Source organism: Pagrus major, chromosome 3, assembly GCF_040436345.1.
Source record: "Pagrus major chromosome 3, Pma_NU_1.0".
NCBI lineage: Eukaryota > Metazoa > Chordata > Actinopteri > Spariformes > Sparidae > Pagrus > Pagrus major.
This window is the reverse complement of record NC_133217.1, coordinates 3,210,449-3,225,755: the sequence shown is the minus strand read 5'-3', so window position 1 is coordinate 3,225,755 and position 15,307 is coordinate 3,210,449. Positions and strand designations below refer to the sequence as shown.

At 39.3% G+C, this 15,307-nt stretch overlaps 3 protein-coding genes across 3 annotated transcripts in view; all 3 read left to right on the top strand.

The window, feature by feature from the left end:
• The window catches only part of LOC140993671 (major histocompatibility complex class I-related gene protein-like), a 51,617-nt gene that overhangs the window by 28,907 nt on the left and 7,403 nt on the right, over positions 1-15,307 (top strand). The window lies entirely within an intron of this gene.
• LOC140993863 (class I histocompatibility antigen, F10 alpha chain-like) lies at positions 1,441-7,250 on the top strand. The gene is made up of 6 exons (XM_073463418.1): positions 1,441-1,630; positions 2,032-2,310; positions 3,204-3,506; positions 3,990-4,091; positions 4,859-4,966; positions 5,465-7,250. The coding sequence occupies exons 1-6, from the start codon at positions 1,456-1,458 to the stop codon at positions 5,512-5,514; spliced, it is 1,017 nt and encodes a 338-aa protein (XP_073319519.1). The 5' UTR covers positions 1,441-1,455; the 3' UTR covers positions 5,515-7,250.
• On the top strand, positions 9,480-11,947 carry LOC140994072 (major histocompatibility complex class I-related gene protein-like). Its single transcript, XM_073463652.1, has 6 exons — positions 9,480-9,771; positions 10,508-10,786; positions 10,941-11,243; positions 11,345-11,446; positions 11,684-11,701; positions 11,867-11,947. Exons 1-6 carry the CDS (start codon positions 9,480-9,482, stop codon positions 11,914-11,916), a joined length of 1,044 nt encoding a protein of 347 aa, XP_073319753.1. The 3' UTR covers positions 11,917-11,947.

Below are 15,307 nucleotides of genomic sequence, written 5' to 3'. Positions count from 1 at the left end.
CTGTACAATGAACTCTGGTTGAAATGTAATGAGCAACTCATTTCAAATAAACAATGTAGCCTATTAACAGCAGGCCTATGTGGCTAATACACATTACTTCAGGTGAAATCCCTTCAGGAGCAAATATGAAGCATGGAACAGGCCTAGCTTTGTTGTTTTCATGGCCTACAAATAATGTTGACACCTTCCAAGCAGAAAGTAAAGTTCACCCCCCACAGGGGCCCGACCACCACCGGCCCAAGGGTGGGGTGGTATAATGTTCACCTGTGTTCACAGTAGGATGACAGATTTTAAATGAGATAAATCAAAATCAGTTTTATTTATATAACCCAAAATCACAATCACATTGCCTCAGTGGACTTTACAATCTGTACAGTGAGCGACTTCCTCTGTCTTAAGACCCTCATATCAGCATCAGCTGTTCTGTTGGCTTCACAACTTGTTCACACCGAGCATGGCTCTCTTTTAGTCCCTCAATTAGGTCAATGCACTCAGAAACTGATAATGTTTGGATAATATTACATCGAGTAATATGGTATCGAGTACCCTGCATGTCTGCTGCTGCTGCCTGTCATGAAACTGTGTATATAGTTCACTGTATCAAAGAATGTGCTAACGTGCTGAGAGACACCTTTGATGCTGCCAGAGTCCCAAATTCAGTCTGTGAGAGTTTCAGTGGACATTCACGGCTCGAGGAGAAGATTGTTTTAGAATCACATGCACACCTCCCTGTTTCCTGACACAACAGAGGCGCCATCAAAACTGAAGCCAACGCACAGAGATGGGTCAAGTCACTTTGATTTTCCATTCTTGACAGTGCAGGGAAATACCTCCAAATTTGGCTGTGAAGGTGGTTCATCAATTGCAGATAACTCGGCAGATAAACCTGCATCAGGCTCTGGCTCAGGGGAGCAAACGGCCGGGCTAACATCTCCTGAGTGATTTAGGCTGAAGAACTGGGCTGGGTGGACTCGGTCGATGGAGGCAGTGGCGTGTTTTCTTCCTCAACTCTTTCTTTTTTAAAATAACTCATTAAAGAACTTTGGTTAGCCAGTGTTGTGGCAGTAACGTTACATCGACTGAAATCCATCCATTTTGATCAAACTTGGCTGGGTGGCCCATTACTGACTACACACCTGCTTCAACTTGATCAGACTGTTTTAACTGAATCATACTGATTTCATCATATTTCTGAGTGTGTATTCATACTGAATGGAGGCTGTTTGTCCTGCACATTACATTTAAAACTTTTGCATTTTGTTCCTTTGCAGCAAACACACACACTTCATATCATATTTATATTTTCACTTAGCATCATATTTATGATAAGTGTTATTTATAAGTTCCTTTGTTTGTCCTGCAGTGCTACACTCACTGAAGTTTTTCATAACTGCATCAACTGGAATCCCAAACCTCCCAGAAGTTTTGGTGACTCTAGAAATTGATGAACTTCTGATGGGGTACTGTGACAGCAACAAAAGGCTGGAAGTAAAACTGGACATTGCTAAATCATTCTGCACAGAGTATCCTCAGGAGTTGGAGTGGTACAGACAACAGTGTTACCACTTTTTGCCAAACTCCATCAAAGCCTACATTTACATTATGATGCGTCTCCTCGACCAACATGGAGGTACAGTATGTAACATGTTACAGCCTGTTTAACTTGTTACTGTTCTGCATCTTAGTTGTAAAGTGACCCAGGGCCTCAAGATACCAATCAGTTCAAACTCTAACATCATTTTACACATAAGCTGAAATAGAGATTCATGTAAAGCAAACCATCATATCAGTTTGTCTTCAGTGGTCCAGCCACTACCTGTCATTCATCATGTCAACATTAATCAGCTGCTAGTTAGACTTGTTGCTGAAGCTGTTAAACACAAACTACTGATAATAATCTGATGATTCATGAACGCACACGACTAAAAAAATAGCAGTCATCACACAATGTACAATGTTTTTAAGATCATCTTTCCACTGAATGTTTCATCTGTGAATCAATGTTAATTACAGTCTCTGTCTCTGTCTCAGGTCTCCATGTTTTACAGGCGGTGGGAGGTTGTGAGTGGGATGATGAGACTGGAGAGGTCAAAGGTTTCCTTCAGTTTGGTTATGATGGAGAAGGCCTCATGGAATTGGATCTGAATACATTGACATGGATCGCTTTTAGACCTGAGGCTGTCCCCGCCAAACTTTTATTGGACGCCAATAAAGAATTAGGAAAAGAATGTAAAACTGTTTTGACTCAGATTTTTCCTGAGCAGCTGAAGAAGGCTGTGGACTATGGGAGGAGCTTTCTGCTGAGAACAGGTAGAATCACCTGACCTGATGTAGTTTATTAGACACAATGATCTTCATATAGGCTGCTCAGACTGAACTGTCATTGTATTATTAATCCAACCTGTCTGACATCACCTTTTTTTGTAGTGGCTACATTTGTTTTAGTCCTGACCAATCACAGACATCTTGGGTGACATTACTCACCATCAAAGTTCAGACTGTGATGCCACAGTTAGTTTAAGAAAAGTGATTTTACAGTTTCAGTGTTTCGAAATAGTAATATTTCCCCTGAACATTGACACTGTGATTGACGACCTTACTGTGAATCATAGGAACAGACAGACATTGTTCTTCTCTGACTGTAGTGAGTGTCTTTAGTGGTGGTGTAGCTCCCTCCTCTGTCTGTATACAGATCATGTGGAGGCTGTGTAGCAGATGTGTTGTTATGTACCCTGTCATTATTACACTGTGGTCTGGATACATAGATCACATTACTTGGCCACCATCAACACTGTCCTTCTGCTTTTTTAAAATCAGTATTTAGTCGGCCGACACTATTACAAACTGTCACAAGCACATGGACGACGTGATTCACATCATGCTGCTGGTTTCACACTATTCCCCTGATCAACAGTTTGCAGCAGTGATGTGCCAAGAAACATAGTATTGTAACAAAATAGTCAGTGCAGACGAAGCCTGCTAGCAAGTAAAAAAGGATGTATATGATGCATCATTTGTAATATTTTAAAAGGTTTGCAGATGTTTCTTGAGGAACAAAATGTATCCAATACATTTGTTCAACATTTGCTTGGAAGCACTTTCACACCTTCTGTTATTGATTCCAAATTTAATTTCTTCATCTTTCTTTTACCTTGTTTCTTTTCCTCTCTCTCCTCTTTAATATCTCTCTCTTTACTCTCCAGAGCTTCCCTCAGTGTCTCTCCTCCAGAAGACTCCCTCCTCTCCAGTCAGCTGCCACGCTACAGGTTTCTACCCTCACAGAGCCGCACTCGTCTGGAGGAAAGATGGAGAGGAGCTTCATGAGGAGGTGGACCACGGAGAGATCCTCCCCAACCACGATGGAACCTTCCAGATGAGTGTTGACCTGAACCTTTCATCAGTCACACCTGAAGACTGGACGAGGTACGACTGTGTGTTTCAGTTCTCTGGTGTGAAGGAGGACATCATCACCAAACTGGAGAAAGATCGGATCAGGACCAACTGGGGTAAGAGTGAGATCAGAGGGTGCTGAAGGGGAGTGCATGGGAATTCATGTTGGAAAAAAAACGCACCAAAAAAAACAGTAATAATTAGCTAATTAAATGTTAGAATTATTTATTTGTATCATTATTTATGTTTTATTTAACCAATGCATGTCTGAGGATCACTGTTCAGACCATGTGAGCCTAACAAGATTATCAGGTGACTCTATAATTTTCTAAAAGCCAGAGACAGTTTTAAAGCATTTAACAGAACATGTTGTTTTTGCTACACAAATGACAGGTTTGTGCTGCCTGTCCACTTTTTACTTAACTTCATGGTTAAGTTACATAACTTTGGATGGATGGATGGATGGATGGATGGATGGATGGATGGATGGATGGATGGATGGATGACAGACATGCTGTTCTAACCTGCTTCCTCTGCACCGCTCTTATTGTCTATTGTTAACAAAATCAGTAAAAATAAACTATTATTGTCTTCACCAGTGAAGCCCAGTGACATGATCGTCCCCGTCACTGCTGCAGTGGTTGTTGTTGCTCTCATTCTCATCGGTGCTGCTGGATTCATCATTTACAAAAAGAAGAAAGGTGAGAGAGAAAAAGGAAAGATTTCACTACTTTGATTTCAGTCTTTGAGTTTCAGTTGAAAAATTGAAACGAGCATCAGTTGCCTGCATTTCACCATTTAACAACAGTAAACTCTGTGAGGCTCAGAGCCTTTGAGTCATGATAATGTCACTACTGAGTTGATGCTGAAGAGAAGAGATCAGAAAATAAACTACCGACCATCTTGCAATGGTGTCAAACCTCCTCTTCTGTTTCACTTGAAGTCTCATGTCAGTCTTTTCTGATGTTGTGGATTGTCGCCAAAGTCTGTAGCAACTTCGCCACATCCTCTTTAGCTGTTGCTTTCTGGCCCTATGACCACTTCCTCATCAGACTTCTGCCACTCAGCACACTCTTGCAGGCTTGGGGCCGTGTGATCCTTGTCTCCATTGACTTTCACTAGCATTAAAAGTACCATGGTGGCACATACAGATGCAGCAGCTGGTGGCTCATTCAAACTGTTACTTATTCAGCTGTTGTTCTGAGACACATTGTCTTTGGCAAAAGTAAATTCATTATCATTGGAGAAGTGTGGGGTTTTGGACTAAGAGCAGCAGACTTTGAGACAAACACTGACCATAGCATCTTTCAATCATCCAACCTGACCGGGTCTGTTGCCCCAGGGAATAAGAGCCATGCTCATCCATCTTGGTCTGTGGCTGCTCCTGGGTAATGTCTGGTCACAGGACAATAAAATGAACAAATGGGACTTGAGTTAATCAGAGACTGTTGTGCCCACCTCTTTACAGATACCTGTCCCCAGCACAACATCATGGCTCAAGCTGCTGCACTCGACGGGCGGACCGTGTCCCGAACAGACAGACCTCTTCTTGTTTCAGCCAGATGCCCTCCATGTTGTGAGTAGACCTTGTTTTATTCTATCTCATCTGGTGTGACATGCACTTGTGTCAGGATTTGTTATAGGAAAATACAGTAAATGCAAACTGATAATAGATCGATTTTATCGTCAGGGAATAAAACAGTTGATCTGAAGCTCAATAATCGTCACTGATATCTCTTCTGGAAAAAACAATGACTGTTTGACATAATGTGGAACTAATCCCAGAAAATATTAATAAACAAATGTATGAATGAATTAGATATTTGTGTGACAGCAATAACACATTATTGAGTTTACATACATGGATTGTGGATTTTAATTATATTAATTATTATTAATAATCATAAAATAAAAGATGGCATCATCAAAGACAGGTTACATCACCGGGCTGCTGTTTAGGCTGAAGCTGTTGGGGTTGGCTGCTGCAGGTTGCAAATGTCAACGGGTTGTAGTTGTTTCTTGAAGGCATGTCAGTGCAGGATAAGTGGACTAACAGTGTGTTTTTACCTTACAGCTCCTGACAACAGCTCTGAGCTCTCTGACAAATTGAATGAAGAAACTTGATTTACACACACGTTCTGGATGACTTCAAATGAGACGGCAAAACTATAAATTCTGTGACATGAACTGTTCACATCTCCAGGTGAACAACACTGACATTATAAGATAGAGCCCAATTGTTTCTAAATTCATTCCAGAATTTTGAAGAAAATCTTTGCTAAAGTTTCTTTCCAACAGCAAAGTGAAGTAGCTTTGTGTTAAAGCCCTGAGAAATCTCACGTGTTTCTCTATAACAATCACAAGACATGGGGGAAAAAAAGAGGAAGTCAACATAAAAAAAGTCATATGATATTATTATGAGGAATTAAGTCTTAAAAACTCATCTTAATCCTCATCAGGATTGAGTGGATGTGGTTTTATAAGATAGAAAAAGTAAGCACGAATAAAAATTGAAACAGGATAGATGAAGATAAATATACATTAATAATGAAATAAAAATAGGAGGTAACTACAATTGTTAAAATGGTAAGTGATGATACAAAATAACATGGTGTGATTGGTAGCAGCAAGTTTTATGATTGACAGAAACCCAAAACCTGTAGCCTGTTCCTGATAGGTGCATGGAAATATGTGACGTCACATGTTTTTTTCCGCATTAGAGCTCTGCCCACTTCAAACGGTGAGAAAAGCACTGAAAAAAGAAATCTCTCATGGGAAATAACCAGGACTGGTCTAACTGTGGCAGAAAGTATTGTGTTCATTACTTTTATTGACAAGATGAGTGAGGAAATGTGTTTTCAGGGCCTTTAGTTAAACATGCAGTACGTGATTCTGGAGAAACATAGTTGATTGTTGAGTCTCATTCCCAGGTCATCAGATACCAGTGCTTTGGGTCGGGCAGCTGGGAAACTCTCAGCCTCTATTTCATACATGTCTTTTGCTGCCATCTAACGGGTGTTTAGTGGTATTATATACAGTATTACAAACAGGGCCGTGACAATTGTATTGTATAGCCTGATTCCTTTTCAAGTGGATAAAAGAAATATTTCACACACACTTGGATATGCATATTGACCTGATAGTTGTGGAGCTATTTTTGGTCGTGTTTGTCTAGACAAGCCACACCTACCAGCACCATGTTTACTTCAAAATACTTTTAAATAATAAATGCTTTTACACTTTACATTTTTAAGAATATATTTTTTTCCTCTCTGTTGAGTTTTTGTAAACACTGAAAAGATTGAATGTCTGAATAATTCTGCACTGTCTCATTACTCTTGTTCTTTTGCTTTTTAATAAAACAAAAACAAAAAGTTGAAGTCAAAAAAAGAGTTTTCTCTTAAATCACTGAGATTAAATCAATGGGCTCCAAACTGTGGAGCTATAAAGAACGGACAGAATCATTGATGACATGTTGCTGGTACATGAGGGTGAATGTAATCCCTAAAACTGTAGAGCTAAAAGGGAAGTTCAGTACTTAATAGTAACGTTTGCTGTGTGGAGACATTGTTCACCTGCTGTCTGTTTTTAAAATGTTTCTTCTTAACATATATGACATCACTTGTTATCGTTCTTTTGTACTTTCTGGGTTTTAATGACTGTATTACTGTTTCAAGACTAAATTGTCACTAATGTATTTATTTCTTACCACTGATATTTATGTTATTGGGTTTTGTCCTCTAATTTGTATTTCCTAAGTTCTCCTTGTGGTTATAATAATCTCATTTCATTCATTACTGTTCTGCATATTGCCTGTTGCTCTTGCATTAATAAAGTCTAATGGTATTTTTCACATTAAAGGTGTTTTTAATGTTTTCTTTGAACAGGAAGTAGATTTAGAAGGGAAAAAAAGATGTCCTCATGTGGGGACGATGGGCTTGTTTTACTGTATAACATAATAAAGTCACCAATGTGAAGCAAAGAATAAGAATTGCTTCCAACTCATCTTCTCATGGATGAAGACCTTCAGCTGCAGCGTTTGAAGCCCAAAAGCTCCATAAGGCTTCATCCGCCTCTCTCTAGTTCAGACTCAACTGAATTAGTGACTGTACAGAATGTATTGGGGTGGGGAGGGGGTGAATCTACCGTCTCATCTGATAAGAAAGGGAGACCATCCAGCATTACTAATGTTTTTCTTTGGACCCTCCCCCAATATCTCAAAACAGTGTATTTATGACAAGAATGACAACATGGTGAAAATACAGCAGCTCTATTTTTGAATAAACAGCTGTTGAATAAATGATTATTAAAGGCCTCAGATGTGCAAACAGAAGCTTTGTTATATGGGCTATTCACTCCACACAGGACACCAAAGAGGAACAATCAGATATGAGTTGGATCAAGTGATGTTGAAGGCTGATATGTTTGAAATCCAGTGTTTGTCATTATCAAAATATTAAATGATGTTGATGGTCAGAAACCCAGAGTGTGACCTGTGGAGGAGCTTGACTTGACACGAGCTTCTCTCTCAAATATTGACAGGATGCTATTTTTTTCTCATGAATTTCTATTTTTCTGTATCTTTATCATCATGGTTAATGTGTAAAATTAGACCGTTATTGATGTTGGTTCATTCATGAGGGTGATTTAGTCTTCAGTCAGACTCAATCTCTGACTCAAAGCTGTTTTGATCTGTTTTTTGTTTTTTTTTAAATCACCATAGTTATGTGAAAAAAGGAAGGAAGTGAGGGAGTTCACTAGAAAAGCTGATGACACTGTTCACACTTTACTGTATGTGAGGGGTGTTGGTGAGGACTGGATCACTTGTAGGCGGTCTGGACTATTTTTGTTCTCAGGACAGAAACACTCACTTTTCTCTGCCAGGACAAATAACAGTAAACAGCTGATCCAGCTCGGTCCTTCACTCACTCGTCTTCATCAAATCAAGATGAGAACGTTATTGTTGTTGCTTCTCTTGTGTCACGTTTCATCACCAGGTAAGATCACATTTTAAATCTTTAAACTCTTTAAACTTCACAGTCCACTCGACTCTTTTGCTCCAAGTTTAATTTTGCTTTTGCTTCAACTTGATCAGACTGTTTTAACTGAATCATACTGATTTCATCATATTTCTGAGTGTGTATTCATACTGAATGGAGGCTGTTTGTCCTGCACATTACATTTAAATTTTTTGCATTTTGCTCCTTCGCAGCAAACACACACACTTCATATCATATTTATATTTCCACTTAGCATCATATTTATGATTAGTGTTATTTATAAGCTCCTTTGTTTGTCCTGCAGTGCTACACTCACTGAAGTTTTTCATAACTGTATCAACTGTAATCCCAAACCTCCCAGAACTTGTGGCAACACTAGAAGTTGATGAACTTCTCACGGGGTCCTGTGACAGCAACAAAAGGCCACGATATTTGTAGGCTGTTTTATTACACAAAATATATCTTGATATTTAAAAAAATGTCCTCAAAAGCACATTAATGCGAGGACTGGATAACAAAATGAAGTATCACAGTATATTTCACTAAATACCTTGATATCAATATTGCAACAATATTTTAGAAAAATGAACAAAATGAGATTTCTGATCAATAATCAGCAATAATGTGGATATAATGACGCTGTGGGTGAAGACAAGTATTAGAACAAGTAGAACAGTCTGGTAAGTTCAGAAAATGACATCAAGTAATGTCGCCTTTAAAACCAGGAAAAGACAACACTTATATCATGATATAACAATATCCACAATCTAAGATGACATATAGTCTCTTATCATAGTAACGGTGTAATATCAATATGTTGCAGCCATAAAGGATGCTCACGTTCATATTAGAAGGGGTACCCGATAGTTAAAAGTACTTTGAGTGTAACTTCTCTTTAAAGTTTGTCCAAACACCAAAATGCTTCTCAGTAGTTGGTGGGCCGTACTGAACCCTGTAATGATAGAATAGGTAATAGATAAGTTAGATAAGAAGATTCATGCTGTAGATGGCAGGCCATAACCTTAAGTGTTACCATGACATCATATTTCTGATGAGTGTGATGATGATGTGTGTATTTATACTAAATGTATGAACCTCTTCTGTCCTGCAGTGAAACACTCCCTGAAGTATATCTTAACTGCATCTTCTGGACTCCCAGACTTCCCGGAGTTTGTTTCAGCTGCAGTGGTTGATGAAAATCTGTTGGTTTACTGCGACAGCAGCAAAAAGATAATCGAATTAAATCATGACTTTGCGAAAAAAGTATTGGAAGATGATCTGAACCACTTGGAGCGGTACAAAGCAGCATGTTTTGTGTGGTACCCAACTGATTTCAAAGCCACAATCAATAGTTTGAAACAGCGCTTCAACCAAAGTGGAGGTACAGTATGTACGATGTTATATTTCACCTTTTACTTCATGAACTGTTCTTTATAATTACAAAAATAATTTAGTAAGATTTGTATCAGAAATATTTTGAATTGATGTTATCAGCCTCCCTGGGCTGAAAGAAAGTTTTCATCATGCACAGTGAAAAAGACTGAATACTTTACTGACTAATACTGCTTCAGGGGATGACTGGACCACAGAACATCTGATTGGTGTGCACATTGAAACACGAGGATCCAAGAACCTTTAAATCATTTATTGAGTTGGGAATGCTCCATCAGATGGATGGATGAATGACAGGATGGATGATTTCTGTACAACAGCAAATATAGATCAATATATATGAATACATGCCAAAACTAAGTAAGACAAAAAGTGCATGAGAACAAAGGTAGCTGACATTATTAATGCATCCATGAAGGATGAGTCTTCTGTAATCCTTCACTGTGATTCTGTTATTCAAAACAAAAAGTAAATACACAATAACAATACACAATGATTGTGAACCTAAATATACGCCGTGAGCCATATTTACAGGGTTAAGCTTCTCACAGGAGAGGAAGTAGGAATCAAACACCTCCAGATAATACACCACGGTCTGGTGGGAAGGCAGATACACATTATAAATACTTGGACTCAAACCAGGGACGCTGCATCACTGGTCATTGTTGGCTTCTTAAACCTGAAAGTGATGAGGTGAGGTGTTTCTCTCTCTGTCTCTGTCTCAGGTGTCCACATTTTGCAGAGGTTGAGTGGCTATGAGTGGGATGATGAGACCGGAGAGGTTAATGGTTTTTATCGGTTTGGTTATGATGGAGAAGACTTCCTATCAATGGACCTGAAGACAGAGACATGGATCGCTCCAAAACCACAGGCTGTCATCACCAAACTGAAATGGGATGCTGACAAACCTAGAATGAAATTCTATCAGCATTACCTCACAGTGCTTTACCCTGAGTGGCTGAAGAAGTATTTGGACTATGGGAGGAGCTTTCTGCTGAGAACAGGTAGAATCACATGACCTGATGTAGTTTAATGGACACAATCATGTTCATACAGTCTGCTCAGACTGAACTGCTGTTGTGTTATCACTGCAGTCAGTCTGACATTACATTGTTTTCTTTGTTAAAACTAGAAATGGTTTCATTGAACTCTCTCCAGAGCTTCCCTCAGTGTCTCTCCTCCAGAAGACTCCCTCCTCTCCAGTCAGCTGCCACGCTACAGGTTTCTACCCTCACAGAGCCTCACTCGTCTGGAGGAAAGATGGAGAGGAGCTTCATGAGGAGGTGGACCACGGAGAGATCCTCCCCAACCACGATGAAACCTTTCAGATGAGTGTTGACCTGAACCTTTCATCAGTCACACCTGAAAACTGGACGAGGTACGACTGTGTGTTTCAGTTCTCTGGTGTGAAGGAGGACATCATCACCAAACTGGAGAAAGATCGGATCAGGACCAACTGGGGTAAGAGCGAGATCATCTTGGGGAAAAAAACCCAGTAATAATTTAATGTTTTGCTTTGTTCTAACCTGCTTCATCTGCACCGCTCTTATTGTATTCAACAGTGAAGCCCAGTGACATGACCGTCCTCGTCACTGCTGCAGTGGTTGTTCTTGCTCTCATTCTCATTGGTGCTGCTGGATTCATCGTTTACAAAAAGAAGAAAGGTGAGAGAGAAAAAGGAAAGATTTCACTACTTTGATTTCAGTCTTTGAGTTGATTTTTTTTATTCAGGTTGCAAAATTAAAACCAGCATCAGAGAAAGTAAATACAGTCAGCACTAAACAGACTGAGTATAAATGGATACTCAGTTTGAGTGAGTAGAAGAGAGGAATAAAGTGACTAAAGATAATCTGGCATTTACAACTGTGACTGAAATGATTTGTCTTTTGTTTTGATTTCAGCCATTAGCCCTCCATCTTGTTAGTAAAACTTACTTTGGTTCTATTTCAGCTGATCTGACTCACACTTCATGTTTTAGATTAACAAATGTTTCACATTATTGTGCAGATGAACCTTTTCAACACTGTTTCCTGTATTTATTGTTTCTAAAAGTTCAATATGGGATGTTTGTTTCTGACCTGCAGCTCCTGACAACAGCACAGAGCTCTCTGAGCGAGTGAATCCAGAGACCTGAATGACAAACACACTCAGTGACTCTCCTGGTGACACTTTATTTAGCTTTACAGAACTAAAAGACAGTAAAAGATGGCTTCTTGCACTATAAGTACAGTTATATAAAAAGGACTAATTGAAAAGGTGGGACTGTTCTATGTTCTATGACTCTGATTGGTTGTTTTATTGATTGTCATTTTTGTCCTCTAATGATGAACAGCTGAGGTGATGCCAGATGATGCAGCTCTAATTATCATTAAGTAAGAGAGAGTCAGCAAAGCGCTACACCTCACCATGTGAAGAGACAGTAATGTAAGATAGTTTGGTTTTGGGGCTTCTAATACCTGATTTGTTGGTGTGCTGTCAGTTGTCTGCGTAGAGTAAATGGAAGTACTGAACCGTTCCAGTGTAGATATAAGTCTGGGTCTTACTGCAGAGTTTCTGCTGTTTGTTGTTTCTTTGTCTGTTTGTTGTTTGTTTGGCTGAGTGAGGCAGCTCACAGATGTTTAGGTCAGGGTGAGAGAATAGTGTCAGTAGATTTGTAGTGGACCAGTCTGATACCCACTGCAGTTCAATGATGGGTCGAAACGTCATATAACATGAATACTGTGCAACCAACTGTTGGTACATTTTACTGTGTGTTGATTGTTGATTAATTTTCATTAATCTGATTAACCCAGGTGAGGAAGCAGATTCAGGAGATTCCTTGTCTGTGATTATTTAACCTGCCACAGAATACTCTGTGGAAATGTGCTTACCTGAGTCATGTTGTTATTGATGGGAGAATATGGAGTTTGATCCATCACAGAGCCAGTGCGTCTCTCTTATGAGATAAAAAACTGAAACCTTTGTAAAATATATGTGCTCTGTGGTATTTCTATCTACTTTGGTTCAGTTGTAGTCGAGGAGCTGCTGAATGACTTCAGTGGCATCTCTGTGCAAAGGATCATCGCTATCATGGTGTTATCTACTGTCTGATCTAGAATAAGTTATAGGTGATGATAAAAATGTACATTGGGATACATTCTCTGAGCTCTTAACTATCCACTGAGACCAAGATCATGTATATTGACCTCATAGTTGTGGAGCTATTTTTGGGTTTGTCCGTCTAGACAAGCCACACCTACCAGCACCATGTTTACTTCAAATATGTTTAAAAAATAAATACTTTTGCACTTTACATGTTTAGAGTAACTACAAGAATTTAAAGAATATATTTTTTTCCTCTCTGTTGAGTTTTTGTAAACGCTGAAAAGATTGAATGTCTGAATAATTCTGCACTGTCCCATTACTCTTGTTCTTTTGCTTTTTAATGAAACAAGTCAAGAAAATAGTTTTCTCTTAAATCACTGAGATTAAATCAATGGGCTCCAAACTGTGGAGCTATAAAGAAGGGACAAAATCATTGATGACATGTTGCTGGTACATGAGGGTGAATGTAATCCCTAAAACTGTAGAGCTAAAAGGGAAGTTCAGTACTTAATAGTGACGTTTGCTGTGTGGAGACATTGTTCACCTGCTGTCTGTTTTTAAAATGTTTCTTCTTAACATATATGACATCACTTGTTATCGTTCTTTTGTACTTTCTGGCTTTTAATTACTGTATTACTGTTTCAAGACTAAATTGTCATAAATGTATTTATTTCTTACCACTGATATTTATGTTATTGGGTTTTGTCCTCTAATTTGTATTTACTAAGTTCTCTTTGTGGTTATAATAATCTCATTTCATTCATTACTGTTCTGCATATTGCCTGTTGCTCTTGCATTAATAAAGTCTAATTGTATTTTTCACATTAAAGGTGTTTTTAATGTTTTCTTTGAACAGGAAGTAGATTTAGAAGAAAAAAAAGATGTCCTCATGTGGGGACGATGGTCTTGTTTTACTGTATAACATAATAAAGTCACCAATGTGAAGCAAAGAATAAGAATAGCTTCCGACTCATCTTCTCATGGATGAAGACCTTCAGCTGCAGTGTTACCTGCGCTGATGAGGATTAGGGATGTGTAAAGTGAAGTTCTGTGTAGGGTTTCTTTAGCAGGATTTTCTGAGCCTCTGGGGAGTTGTGCTATGAAAACCCACATAGATCTTCAGAGGGCAGCGCGGTGGCTCAGGGGTTAACACTGTGGCTTCACAGCAGAGGGTACTGGGTTTTTTCGGTCCTCTTTCTGTCCGTGTGAAGTCGCTCATTCTCCCCGTGTCTGCGTGGGTTTTCTCTGGGTGCTCCGTTTTTCCCCAAATTTAAAAAATATGCAGCTCATTCAGGGCAGATCTGATTCCAGTTGCTTGTAAAAGCCCCCATATCATCTGAATGCCCCATTACAGCACATTCCCTCCCATCAGGTGAGATTATTTCCTCTGGTTATAAAACTCATCCCTCAGTTCAAAGGGAGACATTTCTCTGAAGACGTCAAGACAATTATAGGAAAATGACCCTGTTTGTGTGTGTTTAGTTCGCAGATGAACGTCAGTTGTCAAGTGATGAAGCCTCGACTTCTACAAGTGACAGCTTTGTCGACGAGACGGTCTACTGCACTCGAGAGCTGAGATCACACTGCTGCTGGAAGATCAGGAGAGCGCAGTAAGGTGAGATGTCTTCCTATTTAAGAGACCCATGGGAATGAGTAAAATATCATTAGATCTCCCGCAGAGATTATTAGATGGTCTTTATAATCATTTACCAAAAAGTGGCTCAATTCAGCTGATTCACTGTTAAACACAGTTTAACCACAAAACCCAGGGTGGAGGAAGAAGAAAGCAGAGAAAGTCGCCGGACTCCCTTTTAAAAGCTCAGTTTTGAAACATGTTGCGTTGGGAGAAACTGTATACATTTTGTGAAACGCTGTATACAACACATTCTTGAATATTTGAGCCTACTTGTTCATTCGGCAAATGTTATACATGAAGATATTTCTTTCTTTGTGTAATGAACGTGTATCCGTTTGTTCTAATGAGCTCTGGTCACTCAAGACGAAGCCAGAACACATGATGAGCCAACAGTGACAATGGGCTCAACTACACCAATAAGACACATTAGAAATTTCGTGTCAGCGATTTTTCACAGGCTTGTTGGACATGTATTCATTATTTTACTGTAACATATTGCACAATAATATCTACATGTAATGCAACAGTATGACAGGTTTGATGATGACACACAGGCTTCTTGGACTTTTATTGCTCAAACTGTTCAAATCAAAGAGGTGTTGTGGTGCTTAGACTCCAGTCATAAAGGGCTGCTGTATCTTTACAAGCCACCAGATGTCAATATGCTGCAGCGTTTGAAGCCCAAAAGCTCCATAAGGCTTCATCCGCCTCTCTCTAGTTCAGACTCAACTGAATCAGTGACTGTACAGAATGTATTGGGGTGGGGAGGGGGTGAATCTACCATCTCATCTGATAAGAAAGCGAG